The sequence below is a fragment of the Phascolarctos cinereus genome, unplaced genomic scaffold (assembly GCF_003287225.1).
Source record: "Phascolarctos cinereus isolate Bilbo 61053 unplaced genomic scaffold, phaCin_HiC Scaffold_726;HRSCAF=1367, whole genome shotgun sequence".
NCBI classification, from domain to species: domain Eukaryota; kingdom Metazoa; phylum Chordata; class Mammalia; order Diprotodontia; family Phascolarctidae; genus Phascolarctos; species Phascolarctos cinereus.
The window spans coordinates 166,086,420-166,107,712 of record NW_027556098.1 but is presented as its reverse complement, the minus strand read 5'-3'; the positions used below and the strand labels follow the sequence as shown (position 1 = coordinate 166,107,712).

The following is a 21,293-nucleotide window of genomic DNA, read 5'->3' as shown; positions in this document are numbered from 1 at the left end:
TTGTTGATTATTTCCTATATGTAGAACATTGTACTGTTCTCTGGGACAGATATTCTTACCCTCGAGTCCATGGGATTTTTTTTTATAACAGTATTTCAATATAATCGGCTTCCTTTGTAATCCTGTATATTTTATTTTATGTATTTAAAAATATTATTCTGAGATGAGTTCCATAGACTTCATCAGGCTGCTGAAGGCATCCATGACACCAAAAAGGTTGAGAAGTCCTGTTCTAGAATTAGAAATTGTGCCTATCTTTAAGGAGTTTACCTTCTTAAGGAGAAAAGACATATGAAAATATGTAGAAAAATAGTAAAAAAAAAAAAACAACAGACAATCCACATAATGAATTAATAAGTAATGGAAGAATATTTTTAAGTAATGAAGGATTGTTAAATAGAGGCATGCTTCAGAATCAGGTGGGATTTCTTAGGGAATACTACCTGGATTAAGTGAACTAAAAATCAAAGAGGCAGTAGGCAACAAAAAAAGTGAGTAGGGGAGAGATTATTCCAGGTGGTCAGTACTACTGTTACTTTATAGATGAGGAAACTAAAGTACATAAAGATGAAACGACTACCCAAGGTAACCGTAGGCACTATTTGAACCAAGGTACTCAATTCCAAATCTGTTGTTTATTTGTTTTCTCCCATACTATATGATGCTAAACCTCTTCTCCCCTTTCCCTTCCATTATTCACATCCTTCCAGTCATTAGCCATGGACCACTGTCATCATCCATTCACCTTCTCTACTTTCACTCCAATCCAACTAGTGTCTCTTTTCTTCCCCATGATTACTAACCTTCTTGGAAAAGTTGTCTATACTCAATTCTACCACTTCCTCAACCTCTTGTAATTAGGCTTTCTCCCTTACTAACTTACTAAAATTTTTCTCTCAAAGGTCACCAGGTGCAACCTCATCACCAAATCCTTCTTGACCACTGTATATTTTTTTACACTATTGACCACTCCTATCCTCTCTTGGTTCTTATCCCAGCCTTTCTCATCTTTCACTAACACCTAATCCTCTTTCAAACCCTGCAGTGTGGTTATTCCTCAGGGGCACAGGTCTGTACAGGGCATAGAACCATATCTGTGGAGGGTGGTGATGGTTACTTAAGGTGTTTCAGCTCTCCTCAGGTTGTACAACACAGCCAGCCCATACTCTGTGCCGAAATGTGTTCAGAGACATGGTCTTCACCATCTGTTTTTCTCTCTCTACAATCTGACAACCTCATTTCCTCCTAAAATTTCAACTACCATGTGTGTATGTGTGTGTGTGTGTGTGTGTGTGTGTACATACACACATACATATATTTAGCAAATCTGTATTTTCTGAATAGATTTGTGTCTCTACCTGCCTATTGAACATCTCTACCTAAATGTCATGCTGGCATTCAACACATCCAAAACTAGGCTTACGATCTTCTTCATGCCTGTTCTTTCTACTATGGTATTTGTCAGTGGCACAACCAATAACAATCTCCTGTGGTAGAAAATTGGGTGTATGTTTTCTTAATTCTTCCCATTCATCTTCAAATAAGTTATCATAACTTCTCTCCTTCCGCCTCCAATTTCCTTTCACTTTCTTAGTACAGCCTCTGCTTGAAATTTATAGTAGTCTAGTAACAGGTACTGCTCTTTCACTTTTATTCCCTTTTATTCCATTCTTCATACCACTTCCAGAATATTTTGTCTAGTGCATCTATCAGTTCATGTCATTCCCTTCCTCAAAAATCTTCACTGGCTCCCTTTGCCTATTGAGTAAATTTAATATTTCTCTGCTTAGTATTTCAGACCCTCCACAATCTGGCACCACCCTACTTTTCCAGCCTTATGTCACATTACTCCCCCACAGCGTACTCTGCATTCCACCCCAGCTGAACAGCTCTCTGTGTGTCAAATACATCATCTGCTTTCTTGCATCTATATCTTTGCTTACACTGTTTCTCTTGCCTAGAGTGTCCTTACTGCCACCCACTTCAAATGCCTGTTCCACTTCAGAGCCTTCCTTGTTCCTTCCTGTTGTCAGATATATTGATTCTTGAATCACTCTAGTGCACTTAGCCTGTAATATTGTGCATTTTAGTTCATGACTTGTACCTCTTGGATATTTTAAGTTCTGGCACAGACATTACATTATAAACTTTGTATTTTCTCCAGCATCCAGAGCAGTACCCTGTAAACATGAGCATTTTAAAATTATAATTACAACAAAAGACATTTATATAGCAAAGCACTTACACATTTTCTCACTTGCATATCACAACAACCTTGTGAGACTGGGCCTACAAATATTATTCTTCCCATTTTATAGCTAGGGAAACAAAGGCTGAGAGAGAAAATAATTAAATTTCCTTCTGTCTCCAAAGCTGCCATCCTATGAACTTGCCCATGGTCATGAAGCTTTTTAATGCATAAGTGAGATTAGAGTCCAAGTCTTGCCTCACTCCAGATCCCAGCATTGTTTCCACAGCCTTCTGTATGCCTCATAAGAAAGAAAAATGTATTGTTATAAGTAACAGATGTGGTCAATGTGGCTGTCCGGGAAAGTCCCTTAACTTCTTAATGTCCTCAAGCAACTCTGTAAGTCTCTATAAGTTGGCCCCTATCTGCATTGGTAGAGTTCCTCACACAGACCATACCAATGAAATCATAGGTTCAGTAAAAGATCGATTTAAAATTAAATTAAATAATGCAGTAATTATTTGATTCATATCACTGAACTCTGTATCCCATATGCTTTCTGAGTCCTCTAAGTCATTGTTCATGTTTAATATGACAGTATTTATGAGAAGCATCCCCAAAAAACCACCCAAGTGAATATTGTCTTAAAGAGTGATGGTATTTCTGCTACTGCATTCTTCATTATTGTTTGAGATTAAAACAAACCTGGTTCTTCTTATAGAGCAATGGATATGATTCTACCTTAAGGAGTTACTGGTTAAAATAATATGATTCCATAAGACCTCATAATCCCAGAGGATTATAAATATGATTTCAGATGTTAATTAGTAGATGCATTTGTTTTAATTCATGACACCAAAAATATTGACTAAATTATAAATTAACACATTTAGGGTTGCAGATGTCATTTTTCTGAAGATTTCCTGAATGACACAATTTTCATATCTCAAAGTGATTTGATCAACTTGCAGATTTGTTCTCCATCATTAGCATGGGAAGGAGAAATGCCATTGGCAATAGAACCACTATTTTATTATACAATAAGGAGAGTAGAAAATTCCAAATAAATTGAAAAACAAATATTTTAAAGACATCTGGTCCACATCTGTCTGAAATAAGATAATGTAAAACAGTGTAATTAAACACAAGAAATACTGTAATATTCACACCTTGGAATGTAGAAAATAACTCATTCCATTTTAATTTGATTTACTGAATTAGAGAAACTTTTACTCATTTGTGTGTCCTTTAACCTCTCATTCTGTCATTACATGAAGACAGACAAGCAGCTAACGTTTTTTAAAAAACATTTACAGTGTTTTTGAGATGGCTAAAGGAAGGAATTATTTGTATTCAAATGGTTTGATCTAAGGTTTTGCAGAGTTTATAAGTATATGCAGACTTTAAAGGTTTGGGTTTTTTTTTTAAGTATTTAGGACCCTCCAATTAACAACTTAAAAGCCCAAGGCCAGGATGGGGTAGGAGGTGGAAGAAACTTTCAATTTATTTTTGCCTCATCCAGTGCACTAGGGAATCAGATGCCTTCTATAACTAAAATACCTATTTACAGAATTACACTTTGGTACTTTTTGTTCTTTCTTTCCAAAAATGTACTTAATTGTGTTGCTTCCACAGAGGAGAATTAAGGATCAGGAAGATAAAAAAACATCTTTTGTCTATTCCCATGACCGGTATAGAAATGATGATGATGTCTAAAATGGTCATTTTTTTTTATCTCTGCCTAGTCTGAGTATCCATTCAGGGAAATGGAAGACATATTTAGCTTTCTGTAATTTGGCCTTTAGAATTTGAAAGGGTGAGAAATTTGTCTGCAAAAGAAAAAGCAAGAAAAATCCTTAAAAATGTAATATCACTAGGTTTTGATCATGAGTGATAGCTGTATAGAGGTTTAAAAAAACAACAACCAAAAACCAAACCTGACTGATGGTATAATGTAAGGTTAGAGGTCAGAGGGATAAACTCAGGTTCTAATGTCAGAAGCTTCTATTACCAAAAATAGACTACTATAAGAATTGATGCTGTAGTGAATAAAATACTTTTTTCCTAACATGTGTATACTAAGATAACACTACATTCTATATATTTGTTTCTAGGGAACATGATAAAGATCCAGAAAGTTTTTTTAGGTCACTCCTGAGACTTCAGGAGAGAGGCTTAAGTTTCCACGTGTCCGTTCTTGGAGAAACCTTTACGGATGTCCCAGGTATGTCTTTTGAATCCTCTGATTTCTATTTCTATACATGTCATATGCTCTTCAATTTGAGTATTAATTTTTATTGATTCTTTTTGTCAGGGTAATCATGATGAACAAAAGATTATGCAGTAAAATTAAAGCCTGGTTCAATTAAAAGAACACTTAAGTAAGCATTCCTTGATTTAACTTGGAAACATGAAGTTATCTATATTATTAAATATATTTTTTACAATACATCCTTGTTGTAAATAAAATACATAGCTCTAGGCATCTTAGTAGTTATGGGAATTGGGAATTTGTGATTGGATATTAGAACCTTTCACCTCTGGGTTGCTGGTTTGAATTCTGCCCCCATCCATAATGACTGAAATGTCTTACCATCTGTTTAGTGGCCTGTGTGAAAAGATTTTACCATTTCTTTGTAATTTGGAGTGGACAACAGTCCCTCTCACAGCTGGCACTACTCACTGTGCTTTTTTTTTTCCTGATCTTAAAAATGCACTCAATAGGAGCTAATGGTAGCATTAGAGAAGTTATTTAGACCATTAAAGTAACTGGACACTTTCAGTGCCACCATCTTCAGTTTGCCTCCATATTTGTAAAGTGTTTGATCTTTCATAAGCACTAGTCTATATGTTCTAATTTTTATATTATTATCCAATATTAATTCAATTCAGGAAACATTTATCAAGCAATTGATGTGTACAGAGCATTGTGCTAGTTCTTAAGGGAGACACAAAATTAGATAAGACATGATCCCTGCCCTCATAGAGTTTATCGCCTAGTAGAGGGATGTGATTAAAATAATACACAGTCAAGGCTTTAGAGAAGTACCAACAAAGCATTGTGTGAAGTCTTAGGGAGAAAAAGGTTGTTACTGACTAGATGCATCAGCACAGTGGCATTAGAATTAAAGTAGTAATTCAGTAGGCAGAGATGAGGAGTAAGGACATTCTAAACAGAAGGAATTGCTCAAGTAAAGAAAGATAATTATGGAACATCAAAATCTGAAGAACTAAAGCTGAGAGTAATGCATAGAACAGTGAAGGATGCTAGCAGCATCACAAAGGGCAAGTCAGTATCTCTTTACATCAGTTTCTTCATCTATAAAATGGAGATAATAATAGCTGAGTCTTTTACCATGTAGAGTTGTTGGAATAATTAAATATGTGGATAGATAAATAGATAGATAGATATGTGTATGTGTATATATAAATATTTATGTGTATCTGATGACAGTAGTGATGGTGATATTGCGTGTAAGTAGGCTATAATATTATCAAACATGATGTGTAAAAGAAGTAGACATAGAAGATGCCATTAGAGAGAGAGTCAAAAAAGGAACTGAGCTAGTCATGTAGTGAGGTAAAAACAGATGGATAAGCCCAAGACAAAATCAGTGACCATAAAATATTGAAAGACTGAAGTCTTTTAGAGAAAACATTTAGCATGTTTTGGTAGATCTTCTGTGGAGGATTTATGGGAGGAATTGTATTGAGTGAGAAAGTAACGGACTGATTGTGATCAGCATTGTGGGAGGGAGGATTTGTATCAATCATATGGATCCATTAAGTATCAAAGCATTAGCATATTTAAAACCTGATTACATTTTTATTATTTTGAGACCAGCCAAACTAAAGTCATTTTTACTCTGCATATAGTATGACAAGAAGTTGTATTAAGACAACCATGTTTTTTCTTTCCTACAACTGTTACAAGTCTAAATATGGACAGATGACAATGCTGTTTTTGCAGAGGGATTAAAAAAAAAACCCTTACAAAAACAGGAAAAAATGTCAAGTGCCTAAATTAAAAAGGTCAGGCCACTTCAGGTCCTGGGTTGTAGTTATGTGTTTGCTGATGCTCTAATTAGATTTGGATTTTCTAGATTTGATTATAACATAGATCATGTATCGAGAGCTAAAAGGGACCTCTGGGGCCATATAGTCCAATTCCCTCATTTTGTAGTTGTGGAAACTGAGGCACAAAGAAATGAAGTGACATGCCCAAGGTCACATAGGTAATAATACTGCAACATAAACAAAGTTAATTTGTAAAAAGGGGATACTAGCATTTGCACTACCTACCTGTGAGGGATGTGCTTTGTAAACATTAAAATGTCACATAAATATGTCATTGTTATCATTAGTATTACTAATACTGTTGTTTTAGCATCTTCTTCCCCTTTTTTGAATAGTCTTTTTTTTCAGGGGTGGACACAGAGGTCTTAAGAATAGGAAGCTTACCTCTGAGTTATGTTTAGGGCCTGTACCATGATTCCCAACAATTGATATGTTAGGGTTGCTTCATACTTTTAAAAGCCATATTATTTCTTAAATTTTTCTGTATAATTTGTGGTTTCCAAGTTCTCATAGCATGAAAATAGGGTAATGTGGTTTCTATAGAAGCTTTCTCCTAAAAGGCTTTTACAAAACATGCTTTAAGTTACTGATGGTAGTTTATAGTCATAGGTATAAAACTCCAGCCTTGTTACTTTATATGAGTAAATCTCAGAGGGTAAGTGACTTACCCAAAGTCACAGTCTAAAATTTCGTAGAACAAAAATTTCTCCTGCATTCCCCAAATAAGAGGGTTTCCCACCTCACCCCCATCCCTAGGTTTAATTTTCTTTTTCTAGGCCAGAAGCATAGTTTTTATTACAAGCCTGTAGAGGACAAGTGCAAATAGATAGAAAATGAGGAATTTCATAAAATAGGAGAACTGAAGACAAATGTAAGGTCTGGCTTTTTTTAATACATTTTCCTACCCTTTAAAAAAAATTAAATGATCCCAATTCAATTATATTAACCCAGTCATAGTTCATTCCTCTTCTTAACTTTCAGTTCCCCAGAATACAGCACCTTCACCTCACACCCTCCCACCACCCTCTGCATCAAAGAAAATATTCCCCCTTGCCATATCTTTATTTCGAACTATGAAATTATCATCATCACTTTTATATAGCACTTTACAAATATTGTCTCATTTTAACCTTACAACAACCCTGGGAGGTAGGTACTATTATTATCCCCATTTTACAGGTAAAATAAAATCTGAGAAAGACAGAGGTTAAGTGATTTTATAATTGTTTAATTATAGTAGGCAGCCAGTGAGCACTGCCAGCCTGGATACCTTTTGTAGTTTCTAAATGGAAAATAGGCAAGTCTCATAGAAGTGTAGTTAGAAGCCAGTAATACCTTAAAGAATTTCCAGAGGACCCATCCAATCCCTTCTTCCCCGTCATCTTGGTCTTTGTGAAAATGAAATGTATTATTCTTCTGCCAACATAAGTCTAGTTAGTGTCAGAAGTTTACACAAGCCAACACCTTTATATTCAGAGGTGCCTCTGTGGTGGTGTTACTGAATGTACATATATGCGTAGGGAGCTAAAAAGATTTATTCTTGGTAGTACTTTACCTTTTCCTGCAGTCTTTCTGCCATATAAAATATCCATCAAACTTCAGTTTTGTGTTTGAAATACAGAGTCTGCAGCACCCTCAATGCAAGTATTTTAGTTTTCACTGTTTCCCATGACAAGGTCACTTTAGTGGCCCTTAACCATGAACTGAAATGCTTATTTTTTTCCCTTAAAAACAACAGCAAATGCTTAAGATCTGAAATCAATGGAATGTGTATTCCTAAGAATTTCCCACAAATGGTCATTTTGAACAAAATATCCTTTTCCTTGAGCAGCCAAAATCTTAGCTTTTAGAGTTCTTTCCATATTTCAGACATTATAGCAGAAGGAATGCAGCTCTCAGGGCAATTAATGTCATGAAAAGTTGTTGAGAAAATAAAAACTTGAGCTAATACTTCTACAGAAAGAAAGCATTCTGGTGCATATTTAGTTTTAGGTTAAGAACAGTATTTGGGCAACTGCTGGCTTCTATTTACTATCACATAAGTGATCATTGCTGTCATAATTATATCTTCTCCTTTTGTAAGCTCTGAAACAGCTGTTTTATAACTCTTTACAACTTTTTCCCCAGCCTTATACCCCAGGTCTTCGAGACAATCTCTTTGTGATAGGATTCACCATCAGTCCAGCTAGCCATGTGGTTTAAAGAGCCATGGTTAGAGGAAGATTTATAAGAGTCTGAAGACATTTTATCACTTGAATAGTTTGTTATTGACCCTTAAAAATGGGAAATGGGTAAAAGAACAGACATCGACACAGAGTTGCATTTCCTAGAGAAGTTGTTATAAATCAGTCACCAAAAAGAGGAGACCAAAAGAACTTCAAAACTGCCATCAGTCAGCACATCCCATGCTCCTTGCCAAACACAGAGCTATGACAGCCAAAGGTTTAAAACATTAACTCATTTGAAAATATTATAGAAGAGAGCAGTGGAAGATTATGAGCAGAGTTGCCTCATAAAACGTGAAGCGGTGAAGGTAAAAACAAGTGTACAGAAAATTTTGTGAAAGACCCAGTTAAATGAATTCATCTTAAGAGCATTTAGGGATTAAATTGAATGAGGACCACAGATAGATGAAATATGGGAAAGACCTACCAAAATCTCTGAAAAAAAATCCCTTCTTCCATCAAAATGAAGGGAGCCACCACATTTGGATTCTTAACACTGCAATCCCTGATGTGCTGGCACAGTGAATTAGAAATGGCATTAAAGGAAACAAGATGGGAAGAACCACTAAAATAGACCAGGTATACTCAGAGGAAGTTCATGCTGGAGGCAACACAATTTTGAGGGTCTTGAGGGAACAATTCTCAAGGTATATAAAAGAGGGAAGGACACCAAAGGCTTTGGGGAAAAAAAATCTTGGACCTTATTATTACTGGAAAAAAAAAAGGTAATTGAAAGAATAGCAATAACTACTGACCTATATACCTACTTTCCCATCTTTATAAAAATTTTGTGAGAATAATCTACATACTATTCAAGGGGTATAAAAGGGAATTGCCAGGTTTTCACAAATAATAATCTGCAGCAGACCACGTCTTTACAGTCACAATTGCCTAAAAGTGACAAAGAAGATAAGATCCCACTGCATATTATTGGTTGAATTTTTAAAAAAGATTTAAGCAAGTAAACTAAAATGCTGCCCTAAAGTTTCTCCTTCATTATCTATAGATATACAGCATTACTGTCGTTTTGGGGTAGAAAATTGGGGTCATTTAAAGCATTGCACAGCTTCTCAAAAACAGCCCTGTCTCTTCAGGCCCACTTTAGATTCAGTTCATTGTCCATCTGAATTGCTGCCCAAGATAGATGTACTAATGGATCTTTTTTTATGAGTTTTCCATTCTACTAGCTATCATAATCTGGACATAGGCATTCTTCACCCACTTGGTTTTTCCTGTGTGCATAGTTAGACTTTATTCTTTTGGGCAATTATACGTCTTAACTAGTACATTCTATAGTGTTCCAGGATTTGATGTATTTAAAGCACACAAAGTGACATCTTCAAATAGAAAGAATTGGAGGATTTCACCTTCTGTAGAGGATCCCTCTACTGTTTGACTGTGTGCTAGACAAATTCAAATATGATGGTGAATATACATCTTTCTGTTTTATGCCACACTTGATTGTAATGATCAAGCAGCAATTGGAGAAGGTTTCCCTGTTGGTACATTTCTCAGAGAATCTTGCATCATTTGATTTATGGATAAGACACCTCATTGGAGAAGAGCCTTGAAAGCAACATTTTGCTCCATTAAATTGAATGCTTTTTTATAATCAACAAGCAGTAAACATTGAGCTCTTACATTTTCTATGTCTTTTGGTCAGTTGTGCAACTGTAAAAATATGTTGTACCATGGAATTGTAGAATACTATTTGCAAAGACCTAGCTTACTCTCTTTTCATACTCTTTTCGAGGATTTTGTTGATGTAGGCTCTTCACATAAAAATTGGAAGTTACGCACTTATTCAATGGTTACCAATATTTTCTTGGTCACTGTTTTTGTAACAATAAAATCTAAATTTTTTTTTCTCAGACTTTGACAGCCTTTTTTTAAGTTACCTTGATAATTCATCTGTAAGTACTTTCAAAACTGTGTCTTTATTCCAAATTTCATCTGCTTCTACTTGGTCCAATCCAGCTTCTCTTTGCATCCTTATTTTCTTTAGTGTTGTTTCTCCTCCCTTATACAGTACATAAAAAACTTTATAGTAGGGTCTAAGTGTGGTAGCTTCACTATCACTTAAAAGTGTTCGCTTTAAAACCTGACAGATCGTTTACATGTTTTCATTTGTTTGTTGTCTTCTATGTAACTGTACATCTTGCAATGCTGCCTTTGCTTGGATATTATAAGGATAATTCACATTGAGCATATCTATTAACCTTCAGGTGTTTTTCAGATAAACATCTATCTGGCCAACTTGTACATATGACAATGATTTTTAAACCTGTGTACTTTTAAAAAAAATTTCTGCTACTTTTGATTTTTTTTAGGTTCATCCCAATATTTTCTCAGAGTACATTTTTTAATCTTTATGTCATCTACTATGTTAGTTATCCCTCCCCAGCTTTGGGTTGTCTGATATCTTAATAAGAATGCTGCTTTATTTTTATCCAAGTAATTGACTGACAGAGACAAGCATAGATATCTGGGATGCTCTCCTCACTAGAGGCCTTCTTCCAAGTTGACATGAAACTGTGGATAAATACTTTTGGGGTCTGACCCTTCAACCCTTTCTGAATCCATCTTCCTGTCTAGCCCACTTCACTCCCATTGTTTCTACAATAATAGCATGAAAGACTCTGTCAGTGCTTTGCTAAAATCTAGGTACTATATTTTCCTTATTTACCAAAGTAGTTACCCAGGAAAAAAGAAAAAGAAAATGTATAAAGTTCGGCATAATCTGATTTTAATGAAACCACCCTGCTTCCTTTTCTAGCTATTCATTCACCTTGTCTTTAATGATGCATTTTAGAATTTTGCCAGAGTTAGATAAGATTCACTGTCCTGTAGTTTACAGAATTCATTCTCTTCTCTTTTAAAGAAAATATATACTGACCTTTCTATAAACCTTTTCCACTCTTTACAGTCTTTCAAAGATCATGGACAGAAATCACTATCTGACAGCTTTAAAAATTAAATTTTATTTCTTTAATTAACAAAGCTATTTTCTCTCCTTACTATTACTACCTCCCCCCCTTGAAGAAAGGAAAAAAGAAAGAAAAAGAAATTAGAGCAAATACACATAGTCAAGAAAATCAAATCCACTTAATTGGCCACTTCTAAAATATATGCCTCATTCTGTATATTTAGCCCCTCACTTCTCGGGCAGGAGGCAGATAACATGCTTTATTATCAGTTCTCCAGAACTGTAAGTTGATCATTGGTCAGAGTTCTTGTGTCTTTCACAGTTGTTAGCAATGTTGTTATTGTATAAATTGTTCTTCTGGTTTTGCTCATTTTGCTCTATATTAGCTCATATGAGTCTTTCCATGTTCCTCTCAAATCATCCCTTTTATCATTTCCTACAGCAATATAGTATTAAATTCAGATACTGTAATTTGTTCAACCATTCCCAAACTGATGGGAATTCCCTTAGTTTCTAGTTCTTTGCCACTACAAAAAAAAGCCACAGTAAAAACTTTTTGTACACATGGATCTTTTCCCTCTTTTTTTGGATGTTTTTTAGGATATAGGCCTAGTAGCAGTATCTGGGGACCAAAGGGTATACACAGTTTAGTCATTTGTGAGGCATAGTTCCAAAATGCTTTCTAGAATGGCTAGACCAGTTCACAGCTCCGCCAACAGTACATTAAATGTGCCTTTTTTCCCACAGCCCTTCCAACATTTGTCACTTTCTTTTGTTGTCAACTTTGACAATCTGATAATACCTACCACTTTTTTCCCCCAGTGTCTTTGGATGTATTTCATCTAGGCATGATGATGTGAAATCTTTAGGGCAGATTGGGGCTGTCTTACTATTTCCATTCTTATTTGTAGTGTTAGATTTCTAACATCTGTTTTTATTGTCTTTTCCAATCCATAGGTCTTTCTCCTTGGCATAGAAAAAAAAAAGAGGCAAAATAAGAATTGAGCATTCCATCCATTATCACATCTTATTTATTTGAAATAGAGAGACCAATTATGGATCCTTTATTGATAAAGAGTTTTGTAAATTCTCCCATCTCTTTTATTTTGAGAGCTTAATCACTCAACAATAAGCATTTACTAAACACCTGTTATAGACCTAGCACTGTTCAAGCGGATAATCATATGAAAATTTCAGAATCTTGCTTAGATTTTTAATGAGGTCACCACTCTCTCCAAGTTCTCCTACTACTCTTCTTGGTCTAGTTGTTCCAGTTCCTCTAACTCCCCTGTGCCCTTCAGTACGGACATCCTCACCAATAACCCTTTTCATTCTCTATGCTGTGTTTTCACCCTTAGTGACCTTATCCATCCATATGGCTTTAGCTATTACTTCTATGCAGATAATTCCTAACTCTATATCTCTGGCCTCATTTTCTCTCCAGAATGCTAGTCACAATATTTCCAACTGCTTACTGAACATCTCTACTTGGATATAGAACCAAAATATCAAAATTGGTTTGTATAAAATGTAAGTAATCTTCTCCCCAAAACCTTACCCTACTCATAATTTATTTTGGTTGCTGATTCCACAATTGTCATTCATTCAGACTCAAATCTTATAGTTAACTTTGATTCTTCCTTCTGTCCTATCCAGCATATTTACTCAATTATCAGACCCGGCCAATTTTACTATGACAGTATGTTTAGAATCTGTCTTCTTTTAGACCTACATTTTTTCATTGAGTATTAGTGATACCCTCTTCCTACTCAAAGTCTCTACATCATCTCCCAGTCCCATTATCTCCTGACACTATTTTTCCTGTCTTAATAATTTTTAACTTGAATTAGATTTATATTGTTTCCTATCCATTTACTAGACAGCTAGGTGGTACACTGGAGAGAACCCTAGACTTGAATTCAGGAAGCCCTGAGTTTGAATCCTGCCCCAGACATTTATTAGTTGTGTTGTCCTGGACTAGTCACTTATCCTCTGTCTGCCTTATTTGTTAAATGGCAATAATAATAGCACTCCCTCCCAGGGTTGTTGTGAGAACAAAATAAGATAATATTTGTAAAGTGCTTTGTAAAACAAAATAATAATAATAATAATAATAATAATAATAATAAGTAGCATTTATTAAGTACTTACTATGTGTCAGGCACTGTGCTAAGTGCTTTACAAATATTATCTCATTTGAGCCTCACAACAACAAACCTGGGAGGTAGGTGCAATTATTATCCCTATTTTACAGATGAGGGAACTGAGGCCATAGAGGCTAAGTGCCCAAGATCACATAGCTAGTAAATGTCTGAGGCTGGATTTGAACTCCAGTCTTTCTAACTCCAGACCCAGTACTCTATCCACTGTGCCCCCTTGCTATACAGTGATAACTGTTTTGTTTTTACTAACGTCATCATCATTATTATTATTGTTGTTGTTGTTGTTATTATTATTATTATTATTATTATTAGACATTAAGCTTCTTGAAGGCTGGGAGCTTGTTTGTATCTCTCTCTGCTCTGGATCTAGCATAGTGAATTTGATTTTAAAAGGGAAGGTAAAGTTGGTCTTCCATTTTCTCTCTCTTTTTTTTTTTTGATCCTGAGGGCAAGAACAGAACCTATTTATTCTTTTTTGCTGCATATTTTTAAAGTTCCTAATGCGTACTAGTTCCCTTACCCTGGTCATCACAAAATCTGAGAGACTGTGGTGGAGTAGTTAGCAAATCTTTCTATGACATCCTCAGCGAGTGGCTTTCCAGCTTCTCTTGGAGGACCTCCATGGTCTTTATTAACTGGCCTCACCTCATTTTCCATACAATGTCTCAGATATATTAATCATTCAGTCAACAAGCATTTATTAAGTACTTATTATTTGCTAAGTACCAGGGATATAGAGACAAAAGTGAAAGAGATAGTCCCTACCCTCAAAGAACTTACATTTCTAGGAGGGAAACATTTGGACACTTAGAAGTAAACACAAATATACACAAAGTAAATACAAGTTAATTGTGAACTGAAGGTACTAGCAGGATGAGGAATGACCCCCCAAGAAAGCTAGATATTCTCAGAGCAGTAGTGTGGAAGGAGTGCATTCTAGACAGGGGGAGTTGAGGGAAGCGGGGGAGAGGAGACAGCTTCTGCAAAGCAATGGAAACAAACCTAGAATGTATCACATCACGTGCATATACCATACTTGTTCAACCATTATCCAGTTGATGAATGTTCCTTCTGTTTCCAATTCTTTGCTACTACAAGAAGAGATGCTAGTAATATTTTTGTATATATGAGTCCTTTTCTTCTTTCTTTCATCTTTCTGGGGTATAAACCTGGTGGTAGAATTACTGGGTCAAAAGATATGTACAAAATAAAGACATTTCAGTGAAGAGTACCATCCCACTAAATTTTAGTTTTACCCCTGAGGTCAGTTTGCCTCCTTTCATTAGTGTCTCTGATTCACTAGTTATTATCCATACTTGTGCATATGTGTGCACTATTTATTAACCATATATGCACAAGTATAGATAGTAAATAGCAAACCAGAATGGAGACAAATTTGACCTCACAGCACTAAAATTTTAAATATATCTATATCTATATCTATCTATCTATATCTATCTATCTATCTATCTATATATGCACTCTCACATACATATATGGGCATATGTGCCCATATATATATACCCATGTGTATATGTAAGTATATACATATATACATATGGATATATATGGATATATACATATATGTGTATACATAGATACAAATGTTTATTGACATACTTCTCTGGAAAGAGATTTGTTGGATCTATGTGTGGGCAGATTTCTCCTTTCCTTTTCCATTTCAGTTTAAAGTCTTCTTGAATAGGTTTTCAAGATTCCATGCCCCCCCCCAAAATATACATATACACACACATGCATACACACATGTGTGTGTGTCTATATTTTTATGTGTACTTCATCTCATGCCATAATCCTATCACTATTGTATTTTAAGAAATCTAAACCCAGAAGTCAAAATACTGTTTTTGGATGCTATCTGAGCTAGATGTCTGCTTCCTAAATTTGCCTTTCTCAACTTTATCTGCTACCTTCATCAGTAGTAATGAGTACCACCTATGTTCCTAAAGTCTTCAGTCTTTTGTATGGGATCTTACAATGTTTCCTTCTGGTAATATCATTTCTCTCCAGATGCATCTGCCAAAATGAGTTGTCGTTATCAAGTCCCAGAAGGCTCATTGTCGCATTCAGATTCATGACCGGGGAAGAAACTTGACTTTGCTGTTGTTAACGTCAAACAGACAAATAACTACCTCAGTACTCCTCATCACCAGCCACCATTGTGCTTCTCTTCTTCTGACTATTATTGAATGACTTCTCACATGTTGACACTATTCTCTGGAACATAAGAAGCTGCTTCCTCTGCGCTATGTAGAAAGGGTCTCATATAGTCTTTCTTCTTTCCTTCCTATTCTTTCTTATTCTTCTACCCTTAGAGCTTTTGACACTAGTAACAGTTCCTGTATTTTTGCACCCATTAGATCTCCGTTGGTCTTCTTCCACAGCTTTTAGATCCATTGCCAACTCTCTGTTTTTCCCACTCTCTTTTCTAATAGAGATATGTCTTCTGCACCAAACTGTATCCAGCACTGAATACATTAGATAGCTTTTCTCAAAAGTTTATTAGAAAAGGTAGGTGGAAGAAGTAAGAAGTAATTTAGATTTCAGATCAAGTCGACTGAGTTAATACCTCTGCCTTAGAGCCATCCAAACTGTTCCTAAAGGAACTTCAGCAGTGATATTGGGTAATTTTTTACTTCCTGTTCATGTTATCAGTTATGAAAATAAAAAATGCAACTGTTAATTAGGGGTCTGCATTACAATAAAGTCGAAAGACAGCAAACTGTCCCTAAGTAGCTAAAATGACATGACTCTTCCTCCAAACCAATGCCAGTTTAGGAAAGTGAAAACAAAACAAAACAAAACAAGGCAGCCTGATGTAGACAGAGGAGGAAGACCTGGGTTCAAGCACCCTCTCAGGCACATGCTAGCTATGTGACTCTGGACACATAATTTTAATGTCTCAGGGCTCTGTACAACTCTTTACAATTATAAGCATAGTACTTATAGCAGGTACTAATTTGCATTGGTAAAGGAAATCTCCTCCTGGGTTGTTCTCTGCACCAGAGTTGTCAAACACACTGTCTGGAGGCCCCATGTGGCCTTAAGTACTGCAGGAACCAGATTAAAATGTAATTGGGAAATATATATCAAAGTAAATAAAAAATACCATAAAACCTAGATAACATTAATATGTTTTTTTTAAGTTAACATGAAGTACAGGGATGTTTATGTCCTATTTATTGGCCCTCGTTTCTATTTGAGTTTGACACCACTGTCCTACACCAATTAAGTCAGAGGTCATGTTCAAAAAAACACCCAATTCCTAGACTCAATCTAATCTGCTCCTCTAGGAAGCCAAGTTTGGTCTGCGGCCAGCAATTCCACTTTGGTTAGTGTTCTCCTTGTAAAACAGCATGTTCTCCCTGAACTAGACTACACTTAGACAGGTGGCAAAAGACCTCCTAGAATTATAGAAAACAGACTTTGTAAATACTTATTGAAGACTCAGCTTTGAAGAATAAAGCTCATCCCTTAAGTTTTCACTCTAACCATTTCCTCCCAACAAAATAGCTCTGATGCCTGCATATCTGGTGTTACATTTGTGGAAGGAGATGGAAGAGGGGGAAAAGAACTTAATGGTCTTCTTCCATTGTCCCTTGCAGTGAGAAGAAGAGAAATGGGTCCCTCCAGCCCTTGCCCTCTCCCATCTAGGATGAAGACTGCATTACATTGTTTATATATACTGGTGCTACATGGTATTGACAGAAATGTTATCTGCAGGTCTCAACAGAATTCACCTTGTCCCTCCACACTTGCTTTTATAAAAAAATTTATTTTTAGTTTATGGGATATAACAAGCATTTCCACAACATAGTACAATCAAAAGGGTGATTGCATATGAAATTGCAAGTCTACTATGCACAGCTTGCTATTCCTTTCAAATATACAACAAAATTATCATGTAAATGTCTTTTTTTCTTCCCTCCCCCCCAAAGATGGCTACCATTGAACACAAATAGGTGTGTGTATGTGTATATACACATGCACATATATTTGTGTGTATACACATATATATATATACATATATATATATATACATATATATATACACACACGCCTATACATATAAAAGTATTCTGTACATACTTCTGCCTATCATTTCTTTCTCTGGAGGCAGATAATAGCCTTCTTCAGATGTCCTTTCTAGTTAATACTTGCTTTTAAAGCAAATTCCAGATTCCTTTGTCATTTTTTTTGGTGACTCTTGTGACTAACTACTATGGAAAACTGCCTATTTACAAGCATGAGACCCAAATCATAAATATAATGAGATCTAGGTACAATTGGAAGAGACTTCCAATGGTATTCAGTCAAACTCCTTCATGTTATAGATGAGGAAACTGAGATCCAGAGATATTAAGGGGTTCATCTGAAGTCACACCATCAATGAACAAGCATGTGCTAGGTACCAAGCATACTCATACAAAGAAGGAACCAATCCCTACTTAAAGGATCTTTTTTTTCTAAAGAGAGATATCAAATGCATATATAAGTATGTTCAAAATAACTATAAAAAGAATAAATGCAAGCAAATACGAGGCAGTTTGGGGGGGGGAGCTAACAGCTGGGAAGATCGGCTTCATTTAGAAGAGAGGATTTCTCTGAGGAGGAGTTGAGGAGGGAACATGAGATGTGCATGACCAGTGGCAAATGCAGAGATAAGAGATGGGGTGTCACATGTAAAAGAAAGATATGGCCACTTTGGCTGGATCACAGATTATGTGTGTGAGACAGTAATATACCGTGAGAATGGAAAGGTAAGTTAAGGCCTATTGTGAAGGGCTTTGAAAACCAAACAGAAATTTACATTTTATCCTAAAGGCAGTAACACATATGGGTAGTAAGCATCAGAGTAGGGATTTTAAACCCAGGTCTTCTGACTACAAAAACAGTATTCACCCATTTCTCTCATTAATTCACTCTCTTAGCTTTAGTTCCCTCATATACAAAATGGTGATACTAATACCTTACGGAGTGGTTCTGAGGTTCAAATGAAATAATGTATGTAAAATTGGTGGTGGTTGAGGTCAAAATACAGTGTGGATCAGACCAGTATGACTTGGAAGACTCTATCATGGGTCAGACACAAATAGTCCATATGAACACTTGGAATGAACATATCTCTACATTTAAACATCTTATGGGTTTTTTTGAGCTACTGCAATTCTGAATGTAAAGTACTTTGCAAAAGACTATATAAATGTCAGTTGTGATTGTTATAGCCCTGTCTACTTGTTCCTCAATATTCTACAGAAATTCTGAAATGCTTCTATTTGCATTTGAGTCTATAGCTTTTCAGAGGCCTGCTCTGCTTACACTAACCCTGTTAACTTGCTATTCAGAAGCCGTTTCATTATTTTGCTATCATCCACACTCCACACATATGATACTCAATAGTGCTGCTCCATAATAAGCATGGTTTCAATGCAAGATTGCCTTCTCTACTGCTCTCACATTTTGGAAGGGCAAAAAAATATTAACTTAATTCAACTCTCTACCAAAAGGAACTTTTCAGCAATTTATCTTATTTATTAAATGTAATTAGAAGACTAGATTTTAGAGTCAGGAGGATTTAGATTCAGATCCTGCCCTTGGCACTTACTGACCTTGAACAGGTCACTTAAATTCCCTGGGCCTCAGTTTCCTCATCTGTAAAATGAGAAGATTGTGCTAAGTAACTGTAAAGTCCCTTCCAGCTCTGAAGTCTGTGATTCTTTGTGGGGATAATTTTAATCAGAAAATTTAGTCTAAATAATAGCTCTATAAAACTATTTCAGCAGAAGGAATATGAAGAATTCAACTTCAATTTTAAATTTTAATTTTATAATTTTTCCTAATTAGCAAGCCTTTATTTTCTCTCCCTTCCACTCTTTCCTAACCCCTCCTTACAGCTGAACAATTTATTTCCTAAAATTATTTATTAAAAGGAAAAAAGGAAACATAACAATGAAACATATTTTTAGACATGGCCAGTGTGGAAATTTCTTTAACTTGACTGTGCTTATTTGTTGTGAGAATTCCACTTGTAATAACCAACCTAAGTTTTCTTTGAAGATGCTCTCCTTTTTACCATTTGTCCTTAAGTCATTTGTAGGCTTTATGATTTAGCAGTTCTGTGATGTCAAGGGCTAGCCTTAGGAATGAAATGATCAAATTATACTTATATTTGTGTGATATAATCTGATGGGTCATAGTGGCAAAAATTCTGTCATTAAAGATTGATTCCTTTGAGTCATTAAGTTTTGTCAGTCTTCAAAGTTCTTCTATTTGAATACAAATATCCCTCTGAGAGATACCAGCTACTGTCTCAGGTTGACACTTAACTGAGAGTAAACCCCTTTGGGAGTAGGTTACAAGGTCATAGCCTGGGGAAAGAGAGTTCCCAAGAGAGAAGGTATGGGTATGCTAAAGGAAGCAGTGAAGAGGGTTCAGAAGACCAGTCTGCTTTTAATTTTATCTAGTGCGTGCTCTGCAAGTTCCTCTAAGAAAGTTTTGTGTATTAAAAAAAAAATTATCAGTTGCACTGCAACTGATATACGTATATGTATGTATGTTCTATGCATGTATGTATGTGTAAAACTGAATGACATGTTGGAATCAGAACATGAGTTTAGAAACCTGGCTCTACTGTCTTATGACCTTGGATGAGTTATTTAACTCCTGGGATTCAATTTGTAAAATGAGGGGCTTGGTATAGGTGATATTAAACCTGCTCATTTGGTGTTCTGATAAAGAGCATCCAATCCCTATATCTTTGTACAGGCTGTCTTCTGTGATTAAAATCATTTGCCACCTTGTCCCAGCCTTTCAGAATTGAAGCCTAGCTCCCTTCAAGCATAAGCCTTTCATCCTCCCTTAACCCTTCTCCAGTTAGTTGGACAATATTCTCCCTACCCCCAAAAAAATTCCCCCAAAGACTGGCATTTATTTTGCATGAAATCATGACTAAACCAAGAAATAAAACAAAAAAAAAATTTCTATGTTTATAAAGTGGGGTTTTGTTTGTTTTTTGCCCCCAGTAAAATATAAACTCCTTGAAAACAGGCACTTTTCCTTTTTTTGTATACCCAGACACAAGCACAATCCTGGACATTCAGTGGATACTTAACTAAACCCTTAAGATGAGTACCAGCTACATCTAAATCCTTTGGCCTTTGTGTCTCTTCACTAGCATTTTCATACAAGATAAGAAATAAGAAAACTATGTTATTAAGAAGGCAAAGATCAGGTCGAATTAGCAAAGGAGGCATAATTAAATATGTATATTTTTCTATTGCAATCTTAGAACGTTCAATCCAACCTTCAAGGCAAAATGAATGGATATATTTTACCCCAGTGAAGGCTTGAAAGAAAAAAAAAAACCTCATGTTGAAATATTTTATTTACTCGAGGAAAAAGTAGTGTCTTTGAAAGGATATTTTGAGAGATGCTGTTTTAAACCATGATCAGAAAGATTATAGAGAATAAGAAAGTCACAGAATTTTGAGAGGAGACCCCAGTAACCATCTAGTCTAACATGAACACGAAAGAAATCCGCACTATTACATACCTTACACGTGATGAGTAAGTTACTGAATAATGACAGATGGGAGGCCAGTAATGTCCACAGACCAATTTACAAGATCCAAGAAGATAACTTAAAAAACAAGTAAATAATGCCTTGTGAGTATGGAACAGAGCTAGAAAGGTCTAGA

General features: G+C 35.6%; 1 protein-coding gene across 5 annotated transcripts in view; it reads left to right on the top strand.

Moving 5' to 3' along the window:
* QTMAN (queuosine-tRNA mannosyltransferase) overlaps nucleotides 1–21,293 on the top strand; it is a 444,567-nt gene that overhangs the window by 408,317 nt on the left and 14,957 nt on the right. For all 5 annotated transcript variants that reach the window (XM_078146835.1, XM_020984733.2, XM_020984731.2 and 2 more), the window contains one exon: nucleotides 4,303–4,412. In XM_078146835.1, coding sequence (XP_078002961.1) covers nucleotides 4,303–4,412 — 110 coding nt within the window. The remainder of the gene's footprint in view (nucleotides 1–4,302; nucleotides 4,413–21,293) is intronic.